Source organism: Scyliorhinus canicula, chromosome 12, assembly GCF_902713615.1.
Source record: "Scyliorhinus canicula chromosome 12, sScyCan1.1, whole genome shotgun sequence".
NCBI lineage: Eukaryota > Metazoa > Chordata > Chondrichthyes > Carcharhiniformes > Scyliorhinidae > Scyliorhinus > Scyliorhinus canicula.
In genome coordinates, this window is record NC_052157.1 from 16,142,571 (window position 1) to 16,163,519 (window position 20,949).

At 45.3% G+C, this 20,949-nt stretch overlaps 1 protein-coding gene across 4 annotated transcripts in view; it reads right to left on the reverse strand.

The window, feature by feature from the left end:
- Window positions 1–20,093: 20,093 nt before the first annotated feature.
- The window catches only part of rlbp1b (retinaldehyde binding protein 1b), a 44,876-nt gene continuing 44,020 nt past the window's right edge, over window positions 20,094–20,949 (reverse strand). For all 4 annotated transcript variants that reach the window (XM_038812935.1, XM_038812934.1, XM_038812932.1 and 1 more), the window contains exon 8: window positions 20,094–20,499. In XM_038812935.1, the coding sequence (XP_038668863.1) occupies window positions 20,341–20,499 (159 nt within the window). In that variant the 3' untranslated portion in view covers window positions 20,094–20,340. The remainder of the gene's footprint in view (window positions 20,500–20,949) is intronic.

Below are 20,949 nucleotides of genomic sequence, written 5' to 3' on the forward strand. Positions count from 1 at the left end.
GTAGCACGGTAGCATTGTGGATAGCACAATTGCTTCACAGCTCCAGGGTCCCAGGTTCGATTCCGGCTTGGGTCACTGTCTGTGCGGAGTCTGCACATCCTCCCTGTGTGTGCGTGGGTTTCCTCCGGGTGCTCCGGTTTCCTCCCACAGTCCAAAGATGTGCAGGTTAGGTGGATTTGCCATGATAAATTGCCTTTGGTGTCCAAAATTGCCCTTGGTGTTGGGTGGGGTGACTGGGTTATGGGGATAGGGTGGAGGTGTTGACCTTGGGTAGGGTGCTCTTTCAAAGAGCCGGTGCAGACTCAATGGGCCGAATGGCCTCCTTCTGCACTGTAAATTCTATGATAACAAAGCAGCTTCACTTGACTGCAAATACCTTTGTGACAGAAGAGACCCAACAAAGTGAACAAGCCCACCTGTGTTGATATTGGCTCCTCCTATTTCCAGCTGCTGCCACCTAACCTTCAATTATTAAGTTACAGACTGTATGTCTTCTGATGTGAGGGAGCGATGGAATTAAAAACATGATAATATGTTTGTGAAAAGTGCTTTCATTTTGACCAATTCCCTTGCCCTAGATTCCAGAGGAAGTGAATGTTAAGTATTTTGCTTTACCATGGTGAGATTCTAGCATTGCTTCCCTTTTCTGTAATTTAACGTTCCCTTGATGATTGCCACCTCCTCCCAAAGCAAATTGAATCAATGGTGCCTTCTCATGGAGTATTGAAACTGAAGCCTTGTCAGTTGAGCTGCAATGTTTTACAAGGAGCAGACCTTTACTTGACACTGCATTTATAGGAATGGAATTTATTTCCTTGATTTCTCTTTTAAATAGCAATCCGTTATACCTGCTTAACCAGGATTTAGGTACGAATGCGTTGCCCCAAAGTGGCAGAAAATTATGATCTGTCCGTTTAGCTCCAAATTGAAGGCACATCATAGTGGTAAAGTGCAGAGCTGTCAGACAGTAAATCAGATGTATAATGGCACACCGTCTCTAGCCTGGCTTTATTTTCCGTTCTTTGCTTCAATGTCCCTGCACTACCTTGCTTGAGAGTTGTTGGTATTGGAGGGAAAATACTAGGGAGTGAGATTTATGTTCAGAAAGTGAGGGGTTGTTTGCAAACCTCAAAAACCTGATTGTTTCATGTTCAAAAATAATATTTCTAAACTGGAGTGAGCAAGGACAGCCAGGCCCCAATAAGTACAATCTGGAGACCTGCTCCTAGCACTCTGTGAATTCTCCACCAGATAAGAATGGCACACGGTGTGTGCCCTACCCCTGTCTTCCCTCCATGTCGGAAAGTTCTGTCTCCCTGTTGACCTTAAGGGAGAGCTGTTAATGAAGCTATGCAGAGGTTGCAAGTCACTCCGGTTGGATCTTTAATTTTGCTTTTTTTTAAAAACTCCACAACTGGTGCCAACCTGTTTTTCTCATTACTTCTTTAAACAAAACCTTTTGTGAAGTGCAAGTCTCACTTGGAAGGAATATAAACATCTCAACCTTATCAACAATAATTGGTCCTCACTATTCTAATATATCTTTTTTTTTTAAAGTTCTTCAGATGAGGCATACTTTTAAGTAGTAAAATAAACAAAAGATTTAATTTTGCTAAAGGTTGCCTGTAACCATTCATGAGAATGCAAACTCAACATTTGTTCAAAGGGAGTGATCTATTCAGACCTCATTTTGCTTGCAATTTGCATTCTATCCCCACTAATCTTAGCTCCCGCATTTCAACACCCACTTGGTCCCACAAAGTTTACATATTTAGCACGTTCTGCAAATACGTTGAACAAGAAAAGCAGAACCAAGAAAAACTTTATCATAATGGCACACCTCATGATCCAGTTGGAGATGGACCACACCTGAGAAAGGTACAGTTTATGACTGAAGTAGAAGTAAATGCAGTGAAAGAATGCTGTATTACCCAGGCTAGCATTTCCTCACTGCACCTCGACTTGTGTTCCCTAGGACTTGAAGAAAATTGCTCAAGAAAATACCTATCAAATCGGCTAAATCTCTTATCTTCTATAACCTTAAATAATGCCCACCTATGATGTTTGACTAGTTCCTGAACCCTCAAAATAAACAATTCCAAAATGTGTGTTTACTCCGACAACCTAAGCTATTTATTTATTAAAAGACTTGAATAGTGAGAATTCCTGGGCCGCATTTCTTCTGATGTTTCTCAGCCAGATTTTATCAATAGTTCCCCTATTACAAAACTTTATCCTTCAATTTACCATCAGCAATATTATGAGACTAGTTAATATATTTATAAAAATGTGCTTATAAAGTAAGTTACGTTTATGACCAGGATTTGAATAATTTTCCAGTGGTCCCACGCCAGAGACCGAGAGACCGCGCTGTCATTGTGGTTTCTGTCTTGGGGCTTGCCAGTTTAGTGCTAACATGGGACCAGGAAGTGACTGAGATTCAAAGGCAGGTCGGAGTTTGATCACCATATCGCCAAATCCAACATTTATTAATTTAACTTTTATACATTGCAGTTTTTCCATCACTAAATTAAATCAGTTGGTTGCTGATCGAGAAGTTTTCTTTTGCAGAATGTGGCATGTTTTCAGCATTCTACCCGCCTCTCATGCACCACCCTGGCCAATTAGTCAGTCATGAGGTTAATTATGTAATTGTAGTCAACTCAGCAACCTATGCCAGCTAGTCCACCTGGATAGACGGGTAAAGGAGAGTTGTTAGTGTAAAGTTGCATGAAGCCCTAGTGCTGCTGTTAGACATTCTGGAAAAAAATTACGTTTTCAAATTTTATGGTGAGGAACGCATAAAATGATATAGTGCTTCTTGCCCTAAATGTATTTGTTACTTTAGAAAATCTAGACAATCTTTAAACTATGCCCAAACAATTATCCTCCTCGCCAACTGTACCTCTGAAAAATCAGCAGAGGACAGAATACAAAATATATTGGATTGTAAAGGGTACTTTAAAAAAAAATAGCCTATCTATCAAGACAAAGATTGGCTGAATTTCACACGGTAGGACAATGCTAAGAACTGTTGCTTCACGCCACCAGGGTCCTAGGGGCCAGGATCGAACCCGTGTCCTTGAGGCAGCAGTGCTAACCACTGTGTCATTGCAGCCTTTCATGAGGAGAGTTCAGAGAAGCAATGAGTGTCTTGGTAAAAGACACGCCAATAGTTCCAATAAAGAGTCGTGGAGCTTTTGCCCAATAAAACAATTATCAGGAGGAGGAAAACATGGCTGAGAGGGGCTCTAGTGGGCATAAGCAAAATTGGTCTTTTCTTGGTGATGGAACAGTTTTTTTTTAAAGCAGCAATTAAAACCAAACTTTTACTGTTTTGGATTTCAATAAGTGAGTTATGTGGGTTGGTTCACCCTCTTAAGGCAGGATCAGGAATGAATATTTGGATCTGGATTTAGAAACGTCCAGACATTTTTAGACTTCCAGAAATGAATGGAAGTGTAAATTTTACCCCTTGAGCTATTTTCTTTAGAGATCCAAATGGTAATTACACAGCATTTCACCATATTCCCCATTGCCTTCTGTCTCGTATACAAATCCATTGTTTTCTTTACTTCATATATAGCACCACCTTCAAGTTCCTTCCATGGTACTTTTGTTACAAATACAATGTTTATAAGATGGTTACGTTTTGGGACTTTTCTTTAATTTGGGGTAAGATGGTGGAATGAAGGTGTGACCTGTTCTGAATTCTGCTGATAACAAACCTTGGGAACAAAGAACAATACAGTACAGGAACAGGCCATCGGCCCTCCAAGCCTGTACCGATCATGATGCCAACCTTTGCCAAAACTCTCAGCACTTCCTTGTGCCGTATCCCTCTATATTGTTTCTACCGATGGGTAGTTCTGCTTGTTAGGGGTTAAAGGGAGCCCAGATTGTTTTACTGAAAATGTGGAAGATACATGTACCTGTAAACAATGACCTGAATAGTGGTGCTGATGGTGGATAGATTGAGTTTCCAAGTCCAATCGAGGTGTTAGGAATGTCAGATTTTATAAATGATTATACTTTAAACTGTCTACTTAATTCCTCTGGGGTCCAGAGGATAGCTAATTAGCATTTCTGCCATGATTCATCTTATTGGCTTTTGAGCCGGGAAGAATTCATGTGCAGCCATTGTAGACGTGTTTGCAGACTTTGCTTACCTTTGTAGACATGGGCAGTGTGCAGAGGGAGAGGGTGCAAGCCTCTGTTGTTACCCACACAATGCCTGGATTGAAGAGACCAGATTTGTGAGGGTTTAAAAGAGGCTGGAAAGTTTGCCTAGTTTTGATTAGAGAGAAGAATCTCCAATTGCCCCCCCCCCCCCCCCCCCCCCACTGTGAAAGTTAGTTCTGGGATTAGGAGTTAACTGGCTGGGAAAGGAAAAGAAGAGAAAAGCAGCAATGAATAAAGAAAAAATGAATGAAAAAGGAAAATGTCCTTGGGAGCTAAGAATTACTTTGAACCGGTTCCTGGGGAATAATGGACAGAATAGAGTATAATGCTGGAGGGGGATTTTCTTTTGTGGTTTAGTTTATAATGTTAAGTTGATTACTTAAAATAGTATTTAGTCATTGTTGCTTTAATTTGTTTGTTACAGTAAAAATCTTAAAACTTGACATTCTGTTGCATGATCCTTTCAGCCAGCCACTGGAAGTTTATTTTGTTTTTTAAAAAGTCTCTACAGGAGACTCAAGTTTCTTTAAAAACTGAGTAAAAAATAATTCCCCCACCCCACCCCCAGCTTTCATACCGTTAATATTTTGAATGTGTCCCTGGGATTTGAGCTCTTTAGTTGATTTTCTTCAAAATCTAAAACACCTTTAATCTTTCCTCATAACCTACCTTTATGATACTGGAATCTTTGCCATTACTCTTTTGCGCCCTTCAAAGGCAATAATAGCCTTAGTTTTGTGGTCAGTGGGCATTCACTGCTGCCCTTAATGATGATTCAGCCATCACTGTAGTGCGGATTACACATTTCCCAAAGTAAATTTGAATCTGCTGCCAAGTCGAGGGATCCTCCCTCATCCAAAACAGTGATTTCATCAAACCTTATAAGCAGCTAGTCACTTTGAAGAATTGACATAGACAGCAAATCAGGAATCCTATTTTGTAGAGAGCAAAATAAGAATTGGGGCATGCACAGCAGAAGTAGAAATATCAAACCTTAAAAAAGAAATGCATATACAAAGTTTGATTGATTCTGCTGGGTTTCCAGGTTTAACTGTACATGTTCAAAGTGTATTGATAGCAAATGCTGATAGTTTCTCTATCATTTAGAGCCTCAAAATCCAGGCCTTTACCCCTCCTAGAATTCTGTGACCTGTTATATGCCAGTGCACTGCACTTGTTAATTCAGGAATCTCCCAGCCCAGCTGTCTGCCAGATGTTGGGTGTTATTTGTTCAGATTATTCCACAAACATCTGCTCTATACTTAAACAAACATTTAAATGGCAGGAATGGGCCGTGTAATAATTGTCAGCTTGTAAATTTTACCAGACACACTTGCACAGCATTTCTTCTTTCTATTAGATTCAGACACAGATTTTCTGTTTAGGACCCAGCTCTTTGTTTATCCTTAATTCAAAAGCTCGACTTCCTATCTCTTAGAGTTAGCACGGCTTCCTACGACAGCTGTTTCCCGTTAAGTCAGGAGCGTGTGACACAGGAGGATTTTGCACGTTTGGGGCTCGCCCACTCGTACCTGATGGCTGTCTGGGTGTCGCTTTTCATGTTCATGGAAAATGATAAATCATAATGGGAGACGGTGTGGTGAATCTTGATATGCAGGATAAGTGTGGAGGATGGGGGAAGTAGCTGCCTTGGCAGGACAAGAAAGGACATTTTAAAGATGCATGAATAGCATCAATAAAATTGAAACCAGAAAGATTTTAACGGGGGGGAGGGGGGGGTGTTGAAGTGAGGCTATCTTGCAGGAGGACACATTTGTTTCTTATTCAGAAGCATTCTTCGCTGAGCCACCTCAATATTGCATTTTCCTCACTGTATCATACACTGTTCGTAAGGACAGTTCATCTGGGTAACATTAATGTTACCTGCTGCTTTGTGACAGTAAGCTGTACATTCCAAGACAACTGCAGCATTTTGCAGGGGGTAGGGCTCCAGGATGTGAAGCCATTTATTGATTGAAAAAATGTAAATTCTTCGCATGCCAAAGGCTAATTTTACATCCGACAGTCCTTTTTTTAACAAGCCCATTGTGCTCTAACACCGGTTGACCCTGATTGACACTGCTGCACTCACCATGTAATAAAAAAAATGTTCTCCCTTGCCTCCTGCGACCCAGCCTACATGCAGTCAACATTCTAGAACTCAGCGTATTCTACGTATCTGTCAACCATATCCTTGCCAGCTTCCATTGCCTCCTCGATCCTTGGGAATTCACTTGAAATACATTGCTATTTTTTTCAAACCCGTCAGTTGTCTTACCTGCCCATTGCTGCGGCTCTGTCGAGATCTGTATCCCAACATGCACTTAGTGGAAAATAAGTTGGTACCTTAGACTCTCCTTGCTAAACACATGCCTTCAAAGCCATTTAATCTTTCTCTTGAACTATTGATATCTGTAAACTCTGCACACTGCTTGGTCAGTACCTTCTACTCTCATGTAAGTGTCTTGAGCTACTTGACATCTGAAAAGTGTTACCTAAATGCTAGTGGCTATTGTAATTATTGTAGAACGTGGCCTGTAAAGATTGGTCCAGCAATGATCCACCTTCGCGAATCCTCTCAATGCTGTTTGGCCTCCCCATGAACAATGAATGAGGTAGTGGAGGATGCCAGTCCGCACACAACTATACCTCAAGAAGTCAGCACCTTCTGAAGAAGTAGGGGGAAGATAATTGAGCTTGTGTAACTTTGGTTAATTGAGTTCCTACTTTATTGGCTGTACAGAAATGAAATCTCCAGGCAATGCGTAGGGGTTAGTTATATACCCCCAGCAACCAACTGCATCTCTATATCCCCTAAAATGGAGGCGCAGGACATGGAAGAGAAAAGTATCAGGAAAATGCTGAATCCCCTCCGAGGCAGTCCACACACACTACTGGAGACCAAAATAATACAGTTGTGAATAATCAATATATCACACCCTACTGAGCCAGGTTTCTACCCCAAGCAGGCCACAAATCAAATGACACCATGTAGCACCTGTTGCTTAAATATGTTGCTTTCTGCCAGACGTTTCTCCCTGAGAAATCGGCATGTTCAAAAATAACTTTGTACATATTTAAACACACCAGGTAAAGGACGTGGTTACTCCCCGTACCGTGAAAATAAATGTACAAGTGTGAGGCGAATTAGAAAAAGCAATGCAAAAAAAATGGTTGCTGAAAATGTTTTAACATCTTGACCTTGTTAAGTAATTCCCAATAATTAACAGCAATCTGTTTCTTGATCAGATCTGGAGGAGTGACAGGAGTTTGACCGTGGGAAAGAGTTGGCTTAATTAATTCCAGGTTTTTCCAACACTTGCAATTTAATTCAGATTAAAGTACATTCTCTCCCTGCCGTCCCTCGCATTCCTCCTCCCCTGCAAGCTCCCGGACCCTCAACTGAGATCAACCCAGCCTTCAGAACAAGCACCAAATGTATAAATCTATGATATAACTGCCATTTGTAGGTGCCTGCCGTTATTGCAGTCCAGTGTCTCCTTTGTATCACATCATGAAAGAGGATGTAAACATTTTTGTCAAAATATATCCAAAATCTAGTTCACTTTTGCTGCACCCATTATAATATTAATAACTCCTCCCGTGAACTCCCCAATTAAATCAATAGATTTAAACAACCAAAATTTTGGTTCAGATTGTTGATCATTTGGCCCTATTTTCAAAAGTCCCAATGCATCTTCCCCTAGCTGTGTCTACATTCAATTTGTTATTCTCATTAATAACTATAATCAAACACGTGAAAACTATTGTTTTTCTTTTAACTATTTTTTCATGTTAACCAAGGTAAGAGAAGAGATGTTCAAGTTAATCTTATCAAGTTAACCAAGATAAGATAAATGCTGGCAAATTAAATGCTTTCTATGCCATTCTTTCCGACTGTTCCTATTCTTAGTGTCATTGGCTATTTCAGCCATTGCCTGTATTTATGCTCCCTGGCATCCTTCGGATGTTGTGTAGAAGGAATAAAATAATCTATTTATATAACACTTATCACATCTTTCAGAGAGTCCTGAGCACCGCACAGCTGCACAGGAAATGATGTCGACCAGTATCATTTCAAAGTGTCCTCTGGCATCTCTGAACATTCACCTGCACCAACAGAATGGGCAGCCGAGACTGCCTTTACCCAAAAGGGTGGCACACATTGCTGCATCGGCCTAGATTATGTGTTCAAACCTCACCAAGAGTTCACACCCAAAATATTAACCTGTCCTTTCTGCCCTCAGACACTGAGAGACCCCCTGTCAGAGTGGGGATGAGTACATCTCCCTAACCCGCACTCCAAACACCCTATAAATGTGTTTCTAACAAATGGAAATAAGAGCAAATTTATGACCAGTTATGAACACTCTGAAACCTTGGCAAAAAATCAGCCACTCTCTCTCACAATTGGTGGGGTGGTAGCACCCCCTGGTGTTCCCTCACGCTGTCCTGCTGGAATGTCCAACATGTTTATGGGAGGTGACAAACAACAAGAAACATTTTCAGGGGTGAAACCAGTAAAAACACTTCTAACGGGACAAGTTTATGATGTTGACACAAGGGTGTTTCGAACAGTGACAAAAATATAAATTGTTTAACTTTTACCTCCTTTATTTCCCTTCTGACTGTTGTTGGGATACAGATCCATACAGCCTTGTGTGGACTCAATTAAGTGACTATTCCCCACGTGTGAGCTGAGGCAGCCAGTGCATGTCACAAGGATATTTAGCCATGGGGCGCTGTAAAGGAGGTGCACAAAGGGGACTTTTTTGCAGGCTGGGACAAAAAAAAGGGTCATGAGATACCGCCTTGTCCAACCAAGGTCTCACCCCCACCCCCACGTCACTGCCTCCAGCCAAGTAACAGAACAGGGGCAAAATGCTACATGTTACAGAGGTGGGGTGTGTGGAGGATGCTGTTTAGTTACTGGAAAGTTTTGAACAGACTCTTTTGAAATTAAATCTCTGGTCCCAAAGAGTGAGCAATTGTAACGTTTCTTAAACACCTCAATGCTCTGCTGTCTGGGGCAAATCTCTGAACCATTGGCGGGTGTCCCACTGCATCACTGCTCATTTCCTGACAGGAACCTTACCCCATTCCCTGGGCCCGTGAGCGCAGCAAATACAGGAGCTTCCATCCAGCACAGCACAAGCAGGCATTCTCTGGAATAACCCGATCCACACGTACAGGGAGAGCATTCAGCTCCAGGGCTGCATTCCAACAGGAAGATTTTAACCCTCCCATCCCTGAGGGGCGATTTGATGGGTGTGTTTACAATTGCCAAGGGAAGGAACAAGAGCAGAGGGTAATGAATGGTTGGAAGTGAGTGAAAGGTCCAGGAAGAAGGGTGAGAGGTAGGCCACATCAGCTGTAAAAGGTTCAGGACAGCCAGGAGGGAAACCTTTTTGACACATGGGACTGTGCGAGGTTTGTGAGTGAAGCAACATCCAGGAGACATAGATGGCTGAAGGAAAGAAGATCAGAGGGATATGGAAACAGAATAGGGATATGGGAATCAGGACTTTGCTCAAATGGAGGATAAGCACCAACATAATCATAGAATTTGCAGTGCAGAAGGAGACAATTCTGCCCATCGAGCCTGCACTGGCTCTTGGAAAGAGCACCCTATTTAAGCCGACACCTCCACCCCATCCCAGTAACCCCACCTAACCTTTTTGGACACTTAAGGGCAATTTAGCATGGCCAATCCACCTAACCTGCACATCTTTGGAATGTGGGAGGAAACCCATGTAGACATGTGGAGAACGTGCAGACTCCGCACAGACAGTGACCCAAGCCGGGAATTGAACCTGGGACCCTGGAGCTGTGAAGCAACAGTGCTAACCATTGTGCTACCATGCTGCCCGCCCCCACCCTGCACAATGTGTTTCATGTGTTTTGCCATGTAAAATATTGTATGGATTCAGGCATTTGTCACAGGTGAGCTTCTATCTCTGTCTCCCTGTTGCCATCTACATCTCTCTTTCTCCCTCTGTCTCTCACCACCCATAAAATCTCTGTGTCTGTCCCGCTTCATGTTCTGCTTGTTAAATAAGTACAGGGCCAGATTCAACTGTGACCACTGTGGCCTTCTAAAATGGCCGCCCGCAAAGGATAATGGGAATTGTGGTCAAGTCGGGACACAGACGGTACACAGCCCCTGTGTATTGGGCAAAGGAAAACCAAACCACACTGAAACTTGCACCTGTTCAAGGTCAATCATCGATTTCCCCAGGACAATAGACTCAAATTAAAGAATAGCAACAGTAGCAGACTCACCGGCGCCACCTCTCCTTATTTGGAAAGACACACGTACTTGGGACAATGGTAAGTAGGACCCGCCCAGCCATCGAGGTACCCACCCCTAATTGACCAGTATCGATTAGGGTGATCGAGACCCTATCGATCCATTGGATCCTGAGTTAGTACCACCCAAAGGGGCGCAAAAGAAGAGAAGGATAAGAGGCCCTGCGCCACTAGGGATCGGTCTCTTTTGGAACCGCCCTGTGCCCACACCAGCTGCAGCATAACGACCAGCCAAGTTCAAGACCCACGATCGCTACCTGAGAGAGACGAGCCATGGCCGAGACGAACCTGACGACTTCAATCCGACATACGTGGGGACTCAGATAAAGGCCTTATCTACCCGCACAGAGCTGGTCATCCAGAAGTTAAGTAAAGGTCATCTTAGTTGATGGGTGTAGTTTAATGTGTAGCCGTATGTATCATGGCACATAGAGATAAGTCTTGTGTTTAATAATAAACTTGTCTTTTGAACTAACATACTGGTTGTGTGGTCATTTGGTCAGTACAAGAAACATATTCGTGGCTTGTGGTCCCCCCCCCCCCCCCCCCCCCCCCCACACACACACACACACACACACACACACAGTTGTATGGACTGCTGGCATTCAATCTCAATGCTTGTGGAAATGGAAGGCCACATGATGAGATTGCAGGATGTGGCCAGTGCCTGCTGAATTTCCATGCCAGCCAGAGTTAGCACATTGAAGGAGGAAAACTGTCAATACTTTAGACAAAAAGCTGCTCATTGTCTGCAGAGATGGAGATAGAATAATGAACAATACAGCACATGAACAGGCCCTTCGGCCCTCCAAGCCTGTACCGGTCATGATACCACCCTTAGCGAAAACCTTCAGCACTTTCTAGTGCCGTATCCCTCTATACCCATCCTATCCATGTATTTGTCAAAATACCTTTTGAACGTCGTTAATGTATCTGCGTCCACAACCTCCCCTGACAATGCGTTCCAATCACTCATGACCCTCTGTGTAAAAAAACTTGCCTCACACATCTCCTCTAAACTTTGCCCCATAGACCTTAAACTTAAGCCCTCTGGTGACTGACCCCTCCACCCTGGGAAAGAGTGCCTGCCCATCCATTCTATCAATGCCCCTCATAATCTTTTAGACCTCTACAGGGTCTCCCCTCAACCTCCATCGTTCTAATGAAAACAGTCCGAGTCTATTCAGCCTCTCCACATAGCTAACACCCTCCAAACGAGGCAACATCCTGGTAAACTTCCTCTGCACCCTCTCCAAAGCTTCCACATCCTTCTGGTAGTGTGGCGACCAGAATTGTGCGCAATATTCCAAGTGCGGCCTTGCAAATGTTCTGTACAACTGTAGCATGACTTGCCAGTTTTTATACTCGATGCCCCGTCCAATGAAGGCAAGCATTCCATTTGCTGTCTTGACTACCTTGTCCACTTGTGTTGCCACTTTCAAAGATCTATGGCCCTGTATGCCCAGATCGCTCTGACATTCTATATTCCTAAGAGTTTTGCCATGTGCTGTATATTTCCCCTCTATGTTAGACCTACCAAAATGCATTACCTCACATTTGTCCGGATTAAACTCCATTTGCCATTTCTCTGCCCAAGTCTCCAACCTATCCATGTCCTGCTGTATCCTCTGACAATCCTCAAAACTATCTGCTACTCCACCAACCTTGATTTCATCCGCAAACTTACTAATCAGACCAGCTACATTTTTCTCCAAATCGTTTATGCATAACTACAAACAACAGAACCCCCAGCACCAATCCCTGTGGAACATCACTAGTCAAAACCTTCCATTCAGAAAAACACCCTTCTACTGCTACCCTCTGCCTTCTAGTTCTGCATCCATCTTGCCACCTCACTTCTGATCCCATATGACTTCACCTTATGTACCAGTCTGCCATAAGTCCATGTAAACAACATCCACCGCCCTCCCCTCATGATTCATCTTTGTCACCTCTTCAAAAAGCTCGATCAAGTTAGTGAGACATGGTCTCCCCTTCATAAAACCATGCTGTCTATCGCTAATGAGTTAATTGGTTTCCAAATGGATATATATTCTGCCCCTGAGAATTCTCGCCAATAATTTACTTACTACCAATGTGAGGCTCACAGGCCTACAGTTTTCTGGATTATCCCTGCTGCCTTTCTTAAACAGCGGTACCACATTAGCTATTCTCCAGTCCTCTGGGATCTCACCTGTAGCCAAGGAGGATACACAGATGTCAGTCAAGGGATGGTCATGTATTCCACCCGATGGAAATAGCACTGGGACCACATCAATTACGTTGTTATGTGGGCTGATTTACGGCCACTGTGTTACTGAACTGGGTATGAAGCTCCCATCTCACTTGTGAGAAGTGGTAAATGTCATTAAGTAGTTACCGGGATGAGTTCAGCTCTGAGAACACTGAAGAAGCTCGACACCATCCAGGACAAAGGAGCCCTCTTGATTGCCACCGCATCTACCACCTTAAATATTCATTCCCTCCATTGCTGACACACAGTCTTCGCCCTGTGAACCACCTACAAGATGCACTGCAGCAACTCACCAAGGCTCCTTCGACAATACCTTCCAAAGCTCCACCATCTAGTAGGACAAGGGCAGCAGATGAGTGGGAACACCATCACATGACTTAGAAATATATCACTGTTCCCTCACTGCCACTGGATGCAGAATAATGTTCCCTCAAATTTGCCCCAACAAGTGCCAATTTCAATGTTGTATGTACAGAAAAGGCTGCATCACAGGGAGGAAGAAAATACATTTTTAAACATTTTTAAAAACATCAAACTCAGAATTTTTGAATTTATTTCATGTCAAATTCTATTTATTTTTCCAGTAGCGAACATGTCCAACAAATACATTGAACATTATCTTTGTGGTTGAGTGGTGTGGGAGTAGCGTCAGACTTTCTCCAGTTACTGCTGTCCTCTACGTTATCTGTCAATCTCCTCCCTTCTTCTTCACCACTGGTCTCGAGCCGGGTCACAAATCCACCAAAATCGTTGCTTCGTTCCTCATCCTCTTCAAACGTGAGTCCAGCTGTTGAGCGGTTGTCCAATTTCAGTCCTGTGCTCAGCTGCCGTCCTGCCATATAGACTTACCAGTAGCAGAGAAAGGGAATATCACTTGGCAGGTATCAATAGTAGAAACACTAGCTCATCTTTTCCCTCCCTATCGGGACTCTGAGGACAATTATAGCGCCAACCTCTACATTTCCTAACCCGTTACTATCCCAGTTAAGAACACCTAACTCAGCATCAGTTGGAATCTTTCCTGTCCACGTGGCTCAATACGACACTGATAGAGTCATGCAAGAATCATAGAATCCCTTCAGTGTAAAAGGAGGCCATTTGGCCCATCGAGTCTGCACCTACCCACAAAAAGCGCACCCAACCTCAGCCCACTCCCCCACCCAATCTTTGGACACTAAGGGCATGGGCTGCACGGTAGCATAGTGGTGAGCGCTGTTGTTTCACAGCGCCAGGGACCCGAGTTTGATTCCCGCCTTGGGTCACTGTCTGTGCGGAGTCTGCATGTTCTCCACGTGTCTGCCTGGGTTTCCTCCGGTTTCCTCCCACAAGTCCCGAAAGACATGCTTGTGAGGTGAATTGGGCATTCTGAATTCTCCCTCAGTGTACCTGAACAGGTGCCGGAATGTGGCGATGAGGAAATTTTCACAGTAACTTCATTGTAGTGATAAAGTAAGCCTACTTGTGACACTAATAAAGATTACTATTATTATTAATTTATCATGGCCAATTCACCTAACCCGCTAATCTTTGGACTGTGGGGGTGAAACTGGAGCATCTGGAGGAAAGCTACGCAGACACGGGGAGAACATGGAAACTCCACACAGTGACCAATGGTCAGAATCGAACCCGGGTCCCTGGCACTGTGAGGCAGCAGTGCTAACTACTGTGCCGCCTCTGTAACAGCTCGGGCAGCTCAGATGTTCTTAAAATTGGTACCAATTTTAGCGGCAGGTCTCGGAAAGCATTGAATTTGCTCTGTTTTGCACCTATCGATCTGTTCTATAGAATTGCGTCTAAAATATAGGTCCAATACTGAGCTGTTTGATGTTGGCCTGTTCTCAACTGCTGAACAATCAGTCGGAAAGATTTCCTGCAAAACCGCTGGTGCAGATAAGTGAAAATAAATGTACTCAATATTTTATAGCAAAATATAAGATGATTGCGAGATACTTTTGGGAGCAGTTTATCCCATGCTATTGAAACTTTAGCAGACTTTAAACATGAAAATTAAGGTGAAAAGATCTGCAGTTATTGTATCTAACCTCTTCCAGCATGTTTCCACAAATATCAGTCCAATCATGGCACCCTGTGCACCCCAATTTCATTTGCCCCACCACTGTGGGCCTTGTCTAGGCCTTGAGCTTTGGAAGTCCCTCCCTAAATGTTATTGTCTCTTTAGGGGCAGCACGGTAGCATTGTGGTTAGCACAAATGCTTCACAGCTCCAGGGTCCCAGGTTCGATTCCCGGCTTGGGTCACTGTCTGTGTGGAGTCTGCACGTTCTCCCCGTGTGTGCTCCGGGGTTTCCTCCGGGTGCTCCGGTTTCCTCCCACAGTCCAAAGATGTGCAGGTTAGGTGGATTGGCCATGGTAAATTGCCCTTAGGGTCCAAATTGCCCTTAGTGTTAGATGGGGTTACTGGGTTATGGGGGTAGGGTGCTCTTTCCAAGAGCTGGTGCAGACTCGATGGGTCGAATGGCCTCCTTCTGCACTGTAAATTCTATGTAAATCTATGTACCTCACTCTGTGCCTTTAAGGTAATAGCATGTTTATTTATATAGCACCTTTAACACAATAAAAAGTTCCGAATCACTTCACAGAAGTATCTTAAAGCAGAATTTGACACCGAGCCACAGCTGACCAAAGGCTTGATCAAAGAGGTAGGTTTTAAGGAGTGACTTAAAAGAAGAAAGAAAGGAGGAAAAGTGGAGACATTTTGGGAGGGAATTGTGAAGCTTTAGTGCCTTGACTACCGGAGGCACAGCCACCATCATCATCACCATCAGGAATCCCTACAGTGCAGAAGGAGGCTATTTGGCCCATCGAGTCTGCACCGACCCTCCGAAAGAACATCCTACCCAGGACCCATTGCCCTGCCGTAACCTCCTAACCCTTGTGGACACTAAGGGACAATTTAGCATGGCCAACCCACCTGACCTGCACATCTTTGGGCTGTGGAAGGACACCGGGGCACCTGGAGGAAACCCACGCAGACATGGACAACAAGGACTCCGACATCAGACTCCTATTTATTGATTACTGCTCTGCCTACAACACCATAATCCCAGCCAAGCTTATATCAAAAGTATCAATAGTAGAAACCCTAGCTCATCTTTTCCCTCCCTATCGGGACTCTGAGGACAATTATAGTGCCAACCTCCACATTTCCTAACCTGTTACTATCCCTGTTAAGAACACCTAACTGAGCATCAGTTGGAATCTTTCCTGTCCACGTGGCTGAGTACGACACTGATAGAGTCATGCATGAATCATAGAATCCCTTCAGTGTAAAAGGAGGCCATTTGGCCCATCGAGTCTGCACCAACCCACTGAAAGCGCACCCAACCTCAGCACACTCCCCCACCCAACCTCAGCCCACTCCCCCACCCAACCTCAGCCCACTCCCCCACCCAACCTTTGGAAATTGGCTCCTCCCTCTGCAACTGGATTCTCGACTTTCTGACCCACAGACCACAAACAGTAAGAAAAAACAACAGCACCTCCTCCACGATAGTCCTCAATACAGGGGTCCTGCAAGCCTGCGTACTTAGTCCCCTACTCCCTGTACACACATGACAGCAGGGCAAAATTTGGTTCCAACTCCATCTACAAGTTTGCTGTCAACTCGACCATAATGGGTTGGATCTCGAACAATGACAAGTCAGAATACAGGAGGGAGATAGAGAATCTAGTGGAGTGGTGCAGCGACAACAATCTCTCCCTCAATGCCAGCAAAACTAAAGAGCTGCTCATTGACTTCAGGAAGCAAAGTACTGTACACACCCCTGTCAGCATCAACGGGGCCGAGGTGGAGGTGGTTAACAGCTTCAAATTTCTAGGGGTGCACATCACCAAAAATCTGTCCTTCACCCACGTCGACACTACCACCAAGAAAGCACAACAGCCCCTATATTTCCTCAGGAAACTAAGAAAATTCGGCATGTCCACAGATTCTTACCAACTTTTACATATGCACCATAGAAAGCATCCTATTTGGCTGCATCACAGCCGGGTATGGCAACTGCTTGGCCCAAGACTGTAAGAAACTTCAGAGAGTCGTGAACACAGCCCAGTTCATCACACAAACCTGCCTGCCATCCATTGACTCAATCTACACCTGCCGCTGCCTGGGGAAAGCGGGCAGCATAATCAAAGACCCCCCCACCCGGCTTACTCACTCTTCCAACTTCTCCCATCGGGCAGGAGGTACAAAAGTCTGACCAGACTCCTAAACGACCCTCTTATGGACTGACCTGATTAATACTACACTCCTGTATGCTTCACCTGATGCCGGTGTCGATGTATTTACATTGTGTACCTTGTGTTGCCCTATTATGTATTTTCTTTTCTTTTCATGTGCTTAATGATCTGTTGAGCTGCTCGCAGAAAAATACTTTTCACTGTATCTCGGTACACGTGACAACTAAACAAATGCAATCCAAAGTACAATCTCCTCACAGGTAGTCACCCAAGGCCGGAATTGAACCAGGCTCCCTGGCGCTGTGGTGCCCTGATACTATTTCATGGGATGTTGGCGGCACTAGCAAGGCCAGCCCTTAGCTGCCCATCCCTAATTACCCTTGAATTGAGCAAGAGCCAATAGTCATGGCTGAGATTCTCCAAAATCCCGGCCAAGTGTTGACGCCGGTGTAAATACCGGAGTGGTGTACGCCGCCGTTAACGGGCCTCCTGGCCCAGTTATTCTCTGGGTTTCAGGGGGCTAGAACGGCCCCGGAGTGCTGTGCGCTGCTCCAGGGCCAAAAGCCGGCCCTGCACTTCCGGCGCGGGTCTGAGCTTGTGCGTGACGGACGGTACAGGTCCGGCATGCGCGCGACGGCCGTCTCCATGCCAGTGCATGCACGTGGTTGCCGTCTCTGCGCCAGCCCCCGCGCAACATGGCACAGCTCTACAGGGGCCTGGCGCGGAGGAACATTGCCCCCCCCCCGCCCAGAATGAGCGCACCCGCCGATCAGTAATCCCCGGGGTCAGATCCCCTCCCCCCCACCAGGACGGCCCCCAAAGCCAGAACTCACTCGGCCCGTCGAGCGTGGAGAATAACTGCGGGGTCGCTTTCAACTGGAGAATCTGTGGCGACGGAGCGGCGTGGCTGAATTTCCGCGCCCCCCCCCCCCCCCCCCCCCCCCCCGGGCGATTCTCCAACCCGGCTCGGGCTCGGAGAATCCCGGTGCATGGAGTGGCGTGTAGGGCAGAAAAGGGGCGGGATTCTCCCCTACCCGGCGTGACGGAGGGTCCCGGCGTAGGGGAGTGGCGTCAACCACTCAGGGGTCGGGCCTCCCCAAAAGTGGGGAATTCTCCCCACCTTTGGGGGCCAGCCCCGCGCCGGAGTGGTTGGCACCAGAAGACTGCCGCAAAAAAACGGCGCCCCCGGCAACGGGGCTGGCCGAAAGGCTTTCGCCGGTCGGCGCATGCGCCGGCAGTGACATCAGCGGCAGCTGGCCGCTGACGTCACTGCCGGCGCATGCGCGATGTGGGGTTCTCTTCCACTTCCGCCATGGCGGAGGCTGTGGCGGCCGCGGAGGAGAAATAGTGCACCCAGGGCACTGGCCCGGAGTCTGAGCGGGGGGCCCCGATCGCGGGCCAGGCCACCGTGGGGGCACCCCCCGGGGTCCGATCCCCCCCCCCCCCCCCCCCCCCCAGGACCCCGGGGCCCGCTCGCGCCGCTGATCCCACCGTTCCAGAGGTGGTTCAAACCTCGACGGCGGGAGAGGCCTCCCAGCGGCAGGACTTCGGCCCATCCGGGCCGGAGAATCACCGCAGGGGCCTCTCCGATCGGAGTGGCGAGATTCCCGCCACCGCCACTTCCCGGGTGGCGGAGAATCTCTGCCACGGCGGGGGCGGGATTTTCGGAAGCCCCAGGCGATTCTCCGACCCTGCTGGGGGTCGGAGAATTTTGCCCCAGGTCAGGGCAGACCAGTGCAGTGATTTTATTTGGGGCCATTTTGATGCCGAAATTGGCGGAGTGCTCGTCTTGTCGACCTGTGGAGCGGGAGGAGATTTCAGAGACAGGGAAGCAGGAAAATTACTGAGAGGTGCAAAAAACTATAAATTAGTACTAAAGGGGAACTTTAATTATCCTAACGTAAGCTGGAGGCCATGGAAGGATTTGAAAGTGATGAAAATTTTAAAATCGAGGTGCTGCTTAAGTGGAAACCAATGTCGGCCAGAAAGCACTGAGAGGGATGGACGAATAGGACTTGATGTGAGTTTAGAAATGGAGCAGAGTTTCGGATGGCCTCAACTTTACTGAATATGGAATGTTGGAGGCCTCCCACTGTTTAACATCTAATTCTTTGTGTCCTAGCATCTGTTTCTTTCACCACCGAAGCAACTCTGGTTTTGACTGCCCGACCTCTCCCCTTGTGTCAACAGACCTCAACTGTACCCAAACCATCACCTCGACAAAGGCAGTCTATTGTTCTGTCACAGTTTTGTCTGCTAATTGTTCACTCCAAGTTACCCAGGAAGGTCTACTCTCAACCGACTTTAAATGACACCCTTCAACTAAATATATTTTACCTCTAGGTTGCTCCTTGTCTTTTTCCAGAACCAATCTAAATCTCGTGACACTATGATCGTTGTTATCTAAATGTCTCCCCACTGACATCTGATCCCCATTCCCTGCAACCAGATCGAGCAAAGCCTGCTTCATTATTGGGGCAAAAATGTACTGATCAAGCAAATTCCCCTGAACACGTTTCAGAAACTCATCTCCCACTCCGCTCTGTGTACTGTCGCTTTCTCAGTTTATGTTAGGATAATTTAAGTCCCCCTTTATCACCAATCTATAACTTTTACCCCTCTGTCATTTTCCTGCAAGTTTCCTCCTCTATACCTTTCCCATTAGTTGGTGGCCAATATAATAAACCAGGAGGGCAATAGCACCACTGCTGTTTCTTAACTCAAACCGGATAGATCTGTCCTTGGACCCCCCCCCCCCCTCCCCCCCACCTCCTTCCAGGATATCCTCTCTCCAGTACATTGTAATATTCCCCAGAATCAATACTGCCATCAGTCCTCCTCTCTTTCATTCCCTAACCTCTCTGAATATCTCATATTCAGGAATATTTAATATCCAGCCCGGCCCTTTCTTTGAGCCAAGTCTCTGCTATTCCATATTGCCACATGACCAATTGCACCTCCCGCTCTCCAGCCTTATTTACCACACTCTGTACATCTGCAGACATGCACTGTAAACCTGAATTAAATCTTACAGTATTTCCTCTCGGTGTGACCTCTGCTTCACCAATTGGAGGTGACTCTGAGGGATGTGATAAGGTGATGTATAAAGGCATGCCTGTCTGCATTTATTAAACCGCTGGCGGAGCTGCATTTTGCTTCTCATAAAACCCCATTTATTGCTAATTTTACATTTCCCAATGGTTTAGTTGCAGCTTGGGCCTGCCATGAAAACATCAAATACGTACAGGAAACACGGAGTGAATTCTGAAAAATTCAGTTTGTGGGGTACAACACTTTAAGTAGACCATTCTTTGAAAAAAAAAACCCTTGAGTATAATATACTAACTAGTCTGTAGCCTCACTATTTGAGGCTTTCTTCAACACCTTTAATGGGTTATTAAAGGGCAGTATCTTCTGATTCAACGCTTGGACCAAGGATTTTCTCAGCAACCATTTTGCCGTCGTATTTAGGTTGATTCCCACCGAATTCTTCTGGGAGAATATCAGCTTCAATCTCCTTGAAAAAGTCTTCCAGCTCTTCGCCATGGATATAAATCTGTGAAGAAACAGTTCATGTTTATTCCGCGTCATAAGTAATTCAATTGGGCAAAAGCTCGGCAAACAAAATCACCTCTAAAAGGACTAAATTGAGCGGATAAGCAATTGTATATTAAGTTTGGTATGTAGGGCACATGCTCAGTTGATGACACAATATAAGTATCTGCAATACCTCTTAAGTGCCAAAGTGTCTTTTCACTGTTAAAGGTGTTGCAATGACTGAGGTAAATTGCAGATATTTTATAGTTAGATTAGATTACCCTGATTCTAAAGTTCCATAAATCATTCAAATGCATTCTGAATATTTTGTCATTCGCTATTTTTCCTCTCAGTAACTGCAAATGTTAATACCCACTGTAACTGCTTAAATAGGTTTTTTTTAATGTTTCAAAACAGCATGATTGCATTTATTGATTTTATTTTGTTTTTTAATGTTTACATTAAAACA